General features: G+C 41.7%; 1 protein-coding gene across 1 annotated transcript in view; it reads left to right on the forward strand.

Annotated features, from left to right (window-relative positions):
* The window catches only part of S1PR1 (sphingosine-1-phosphate receptor 1), a 4,881-nt gene extending 1,852 nt beyond the window's left edge, over positions 1–3,029 (forward strand). Inside the window, exon 2 of the mRNA XM_007449622.1 lies at positions 363–3,029. Coding sequence (XP_007449684.1) covers positions 526–1,674 — 1,149 coding nt within the window. The 5' untranslated portion in view covers positions 363–525 and the 3' untranslated portion in view covers positions 1,675–3,029. The remainder of the gene's footprint in view (positions 1–362) is intronic.
* The last annotated feature ends 3,464 nt before the right edge of the window (positions 3,030–6,493 follow it).

The raw sequence follows: 6,493 nt of genomic DNA on the forward strand, positions 1-6,493 counted from the left end.
GGTGAGGAGGCAAGAGTGGGGATAAATGGGGTTCACTTTTCCAGTTTTCCCATTTCCATTTAAGTGGGTGTAACCATAGGGGGCGATTTTCGTCTTGTCGAGTCGGAGCTTTCAGTTTGGGTACATTTTTGTTTTTTCTCCCTTTCTTTCTTCCCCTTCTTCCTTTTTGTTTTCTTTGCAAGAAATGAGAGTTTGATTTGCTTTTTGTTTTGTTTTCTTTAATCCTTCTTCCTGCACTCTCCCCAAGTTTCTTTAAAACAAATCAACAGCAAGAAAACTGGAGCAGTACCTTCCTTAGAATGAATGACGCCAGTGTGCTGTGGCTTTTTCCCTGACTCTCTCCTCTTTGTGATTTGTTTAAGGCTGCGGTTTCTGAGGCCCTCTCCAGCCACGGAAAAGCTGCACAAAAAAGCCTGGATCTCTCTCGCTCAACCACCCCCGCTGCCAGTGAAGGCTCTCTCCGCCTCGCCCTCTAGCGTTCATCTGGAGAAGTACCGCCCCGGGCTCCTGGGGACAGCGCGCATCATGGGGTCCACCAACATCCCTCTGGTCAAGGCCCTCCGCAGCTCTGTCTCCGACTATGTCAACTACGACATCATCGTCCGGCATTATAACTACACGGGAAAGCTGAATATCGGCGCGGACAAGGAAAACGGCATTAAACTGATCTCAGTGGTGTTCATTCTCATCTGCTGCTTTATCATCCTGGAGAACATCTTTGTTTTGCTGACCATTTGGAAAACCAAGAAGTTCCACCGACCCATGTACTATTTTATTGGCAACCTCGCCCTCTCAGACCTGTTGGCAGGAGTGGCCTACACAGCCAACCTGCTTTTGTCTGGGGCCACCACCTACAAGCTAACCCCCGCCCAGTGGTTTCTGCGGGAAGGGAGTATGTTTGTGGCCCTGTCTGCCTCCGTGTTCAGCCTCCTAGCCATCGCCATTGAGCGCTATATCACCATGCTGAAGATGAAACTCCACAATGGGAGCAACAGGTTCCGCTCCTTCCTGCTCATCAGTGCCTGCTGGGTTATCTCCCTCATCCTGGGGGGCCTGCCCATCATGGGCTGGAACTGCATCAGCACGCTGCCCAGCTGCTCCACAGTGCTGCCGCTCTACCACAAGCACTATATCCTCTTCTGCACCACGGTCTTCACTCTGCTCCTTCTCTCCATCGTCATCCTGTACTGCAGGATCTACTCCTTGGTCAGGACTCGGAGCCGCCGTCTGACTTTCCGCAAGAACATTTCGAAGGCCAGCCGCAGCTCTGAGAAGTCGCTGGCGCTGCTCAAGACCGTGATTATTGTCCTGGGCGTCTTCATCGCCTGCTGGGCGCCACTCTTCATCCTGCTTCTGCTGGACGTGGGCTGCAAGGTGAAGACCTGCGACATCCTCTTCAGAACGGAGTACTTCCTGGTGTTGGCTGTGCTCAACTCTGGCACCAACCCCATCATTTACACTTTGTCCAACAAGGAGATGCGTCGGGCCTTCGTCCAGATCATGTCCTGCTGCAAGTGCCCCAGCGGAGACTCTACCGGCAAATTCACGCGACCCATCATCGCAGGCATGGAATTCAGCCGCAGTAAGTCAGACAACTCCTCCCACCCTCAGAAGGATGATGGGGATAACCCAGAGACCATTATGTCTTCTGGAAACGTCAACTCTTCTTCCTAAAAGTGAAAACTGCTGACCCATGGGGAGCTTGCATGGTTGCCCACCACCCCAGCGTTTGGGAAAAAAAACAGCAACTCTGTGCCTCCGCTGCTGCCAGGCAGGAGCTGTCTCAAGCCAGAGGGAGGGAGGGGGAGCTTAAGAACAGCCTGGTGGTGCCTGGTGTTGGTGGGTAGACTTAGTTCCTGTGAACAATGCACTGGGAAGGGTGGAGATCAGGTCCTCGCCTAGAATCTATTTCCTCCCCTCGCTGGAGCTTTGATTTTGCACTGAGCCAAAGGTCTAGCATTGTCAAGCTCCTGAAGCATTCATCTGGCCCCTCCTCAAAGACTAATGTCCCCGTGTGAAAGCATCTCTGTCGGGAGCTTTGAGGAGATGTTTTCTTTCACTTTAGTTTCCAGCCCAAGTGAGTGTGTGCACTTCTGCTTCGCTAGGTATGCTCTGCATATCCTACCCTCCCTTCCCCTTCACACCCCTCCTCAGAATTCCTTTACTTTATATTTTAACTACCTGGCATTCAGAGTTGGGAGTGTGGCATGGTCCATTTCTTGATGATGTGTAGCAGGTAGGCTGTGTCCAGCAGGTAGACTGTGGTGGAGATGGTTTGGAGATGTAAAGCAATTTCACTTGCTGAAGCCAAAGTTTCCACAGAAGCTGGATGAGTGTTTTTGATTTTAGTTGCAGTCACTTTAAAAAAAAAATCTTTGCAATGAAATGTATTACAGTATCATATCCATCATGGCTGAAATCTGCATAAGGAAGTTCAATGTATTTAAATGACATCAGTCAGGATCCTTAGTGTCATAGGAGAAACAAACAAGCAAAACAAGGTGAAAACTGACTGGGGGGGTGACTTTGTAAACCAAGAAAGATTTCTTAACGAATTTGTCTAACAAATACAGCATCTGTCTTTGGCACTTTTGTTGATGTTTCTTTCAGAGTGTTGTGTGAATCATTTCAACCAACAGGATGGCTGTATTTTGTTGTGTTAAAAGTACTTTTTAAATAATTTTTGAATGTATTTGTTTCAACATTTTATTGGATTTTCCTAACCTGTGTTAACACCATTGAATGGGTATTTCTTCAGAAAATACCATCCTCTTGTGCCCTTAAAGCATTACTTTAACTGATAGGGAACATAAGAAGTTTTTCAGTACATTAAATAGTTAATTGAAGATGTGTATAAATGTCACAAAGAATAAAAATATATTGGTGTCTGTTTAGTGTGGTTTCCAGTGCAATTAAACTGAGAAATGTCTTTTTTTAAAAAAAATAGTATTTAATAGGTTTCTGACAATGTGGATCATTTTGCACATAGCTTTATCAACTTTTAAACATTAATAAACTGATTTTTTTAAAGATTCCTTTGTGAAGAGCATTTTTTAAAAAATAATTATTAAGACATTCTATTTGACTATGTGCCTCTTCAGAATCAGTTAAAGGCAAATTTCTGTTATTCTTTAGAGGATTTTACCCTGATAAACTAGGGTGTGAAAAAAGAATGTGGTTTGTTTAGAAACCACTCTTTTTTTTTTTTCAGGAAGAGAAACTTCAATAAGTTAACATTGAAGAGTAGTAAAGAATGAGATGAAAACCACCAGCTTCTAAATACCACATTGACAAGTAAATGTAATTGTTTGAGTTTTAAATGACATTCAAGCCACACTAAATTAAGTACAATAATTCTGTCTTAAAACATGAGTTTTAAAAGAAATAGTGTACAACAATGTGGTTGTAAATCAAAGTTAAATTATGACACTCAATGGTCAGTTCACACCCATCCCTAGAAGCTTACATTCTTGGCTTGCCATCAACAGACTGGGGAAGTGGGGATATGGCTATGGGAGATTATATTAAATTACTTAATTCTTTCAGGACATTGTCTTGGCTTCTCCCAGTCTACCCGCTGAACAATATAAAACTATACATTAGCAATAGAGTTACAAGTTGTAGAATGTTGGCTGAATAGCATACATCTTTTATCTGAAAATTTTTAATTCGTAGTATCTGAAAGCTTTAACATCCCTTGTCAATTTCTCCAACTATAAAATGGCAAGCCTCACAAATCTTTTAATTCTTGTTTTGATACTATCATCTTCATGGGGGATTACATCGAAGTACTTTGGTGTGTTTGCCTCTTCAGTGCTATTGTTAACTTTCAGAATTTGTGCTTTCAAGTGTCATTGAATATGCACAGGACACAGTTGGGACACGAAGATAAACCTCACCTAATAGAGTAGATGTCATTTCTGGGTAAAGTTAACTGTGGGAAACAGAAGCATGTTCACTAAGGAAACCTTAGGTCACAACCTCCAGTTTCCTGAAGGAAATGCCAAAAATGCTCCAAAGACAAAAGACTGGAAACAAACTGGAATGTCTCTATCCATCTGTCTGCTGAGGCGGAAGGAATGAATTCATGTTACACTCACTTCCTAGACCTTTCGTTACAGAATCAAGCATAATGGAAAAGCGTGTCTATTTTGTGTTTCTATGGAAGATAAAGTGGTTGTACTCTTGGACTTATCTTTATAAGCACAGCAGTGACTCACATGATGTGGGGAAGAATGAGGTGGGACAGTTGACCTTGGTGGGGACTGGGGAGCTCATCAGTGACAAGGGAGCACAGCCTTGCTTGCCTACCTGTGAGCACGTTATCCAATAATTAAATGTGTTTTCTTCCTGGAAATTTCAGACAGTGCATTTCATTCCAAGACAGCTGGACAGTCATGGACTGTGGTTTCCCTGGGTAGATGTGGGTCAGAGCCCTAGTTCTGGCCAAGAGCAATGGCTAAGATGAAGGAATCCTTGGCAGTATCCCAACATGAATATCTGGTTTTAATTCAGTATATTTTGAGAATTGAGGATGAAAAAAAGCCCTCAGTACCTATATGTTTATACTAAAATAAACTCCCTAAAGTTTTAATTAAAAAAGATGTAGAACGCCACGGAGCAACTAAACCCGTGCACCACAACTACTGAGCCTGCGCTCTAGAGCCCGCGGGCCACAACTACTGAAGCCCTCGTGCCTAGAGCCTGTGCTCTGCAACGAGAGAAGCCACTGCAATGAGAAGCCCCTTCGCAGCAATGAAGACCCAATGCAGCCATAAATAAATTAATTAATTAATTTAAAAAAATAAAAAAACATGTAGAGATTTTTTTAAGAGGACGAAAACAGACAACCAGAGCAATACTTTATGGCTTATAAATATTCAGGAAAATTACAAAATGACACCAAATAATACTTTCTTCCCAACAACATTAAATGTGATTATCAACAATAAATGCTGGAGAGGGTGTGGAGAAAAGGGAACACTCTTGCACTGCTGGAGGGAATGTGAATTGGTTCAGCCACTATGGAGAACAGTATGGAGGTTCCTTAAAAAACTACAAACAGAACTACCATATGACCCAGCAATCCCACTACTAGGTATATACCCTGAGGAAACCAGAATTCAGAAAGAGTCATGTACCAAAATGTTCATTGCAGCTCTATTTACAATAGCCCGGAGATGGAAACAACCTAAGTGCCCATCGTCGGATGAATGGATAAAGAAGATGTGGCACATATATACAATGGAATATTACTCAGCCATAAAAAGAAACGAAATTGAGCTATTTGTAATGAGGTGGATAGATCTAGAGTCTGTCATACAGAGTGAAGTAAGTCAGAAAGAGAAAGACAAATACCGTATGCTAACACATATATATGGAATTTAAGAAAAAAAAAATGTTATGAAGAACCTAGGGGTAAAACAGGAATAAAGACACAGACCTACTGGAGAACAGACTTGAGGATATGGGGAGGGGGAAGGGTGAGGTGTGTTAGGGCGAGAGAGAGACATGGACATATATATACTAACAAACGTAAGGTAGATAGCCAGTGGGAAGCAGCCGCATGGCACAGGGAAACCGGCTCGGTTCTTTGTGGCTGTCTGGAGGGGTGGGATGGGGAGGGTGGGAGGGAGGGAGACAAAGAGGGGGGAGATATGGGAGCATGTGTGTATGTATGACTGATTCACTCTGTTGTAGAGTGGAAACTAGCACACCATTGTAGAGCAATTGTACCCCAATGAAGATGTTAAAAAAAATTTAAAAAAAATAAAAATAAATAAAATATTGCTGGTAAAAAAAAAAAATGTGATTATCATTTTACAGAGTATTCAAATAAAAATCTTACATAAGACAACGCTTGTTCTTCCTTTTTAGTCTCTTAATAAGTAGAAAAAATTAATTCTTTAAAAAAGTTGATTTAGTGATATTATAAATTCAAAAATGTACAGGAATAGGAGTTTTGCATTCATGCTAATTAGATACTTTATTTTATTTTAGTAATATCAGTATTATCAGCACTACAGTTGTGATTTATGGCATCTTCAATTTTTTCCCAATGTAAAAAGACACAAAGATTTTAATGGTTCTTATTTTCAAATTGGATTAATTTCTCCTCTGGACATGACCTATGTTAAATATATGTCCGGTCCAATACTCTTTATAGTACTTTTAACCTAGACTATAGTTTTTGCATGATTTTGACCATTCATGCCTCCATTCAATATATCAATATATCACATGTCAGGTTTTCTAGGCAACTACAAATGAACTATTTCTGGGAGCTATTACTCTGAAATAGCACCTTCAGAGAGATGATGGACCATGTTGGGGAAATCCTACAAAGTGAGGACTTGAAGTTCAAGTAATTCTGAATATTAAAAATCCCTTTTTCAACTGAGAAACAAGGGATAATACTTGAGTGACACATTAAAAAAAAATTATAGGGCTTCCCTGGTGGCGCAGTGGTTGAGAGTCCGCCTGCCGATGCAGG

The sequence above is a fragment of the Lipotes vexillifer genome, unplaced genomic scaffold, assembly GCF_000442215.2.
Source record: "Lipotes vexillifer unplaced genomic scaffold, Lipotes_vexillifer_v1.1 scaffold445, whole genome shotgun sequence".
Taxonomy (NCBI): Eukaryota; Metazoa; Chordata; class Mammalia; order Artiodactyla; family Lipotidae; genus Lipotes; species Lipotes vexillifer.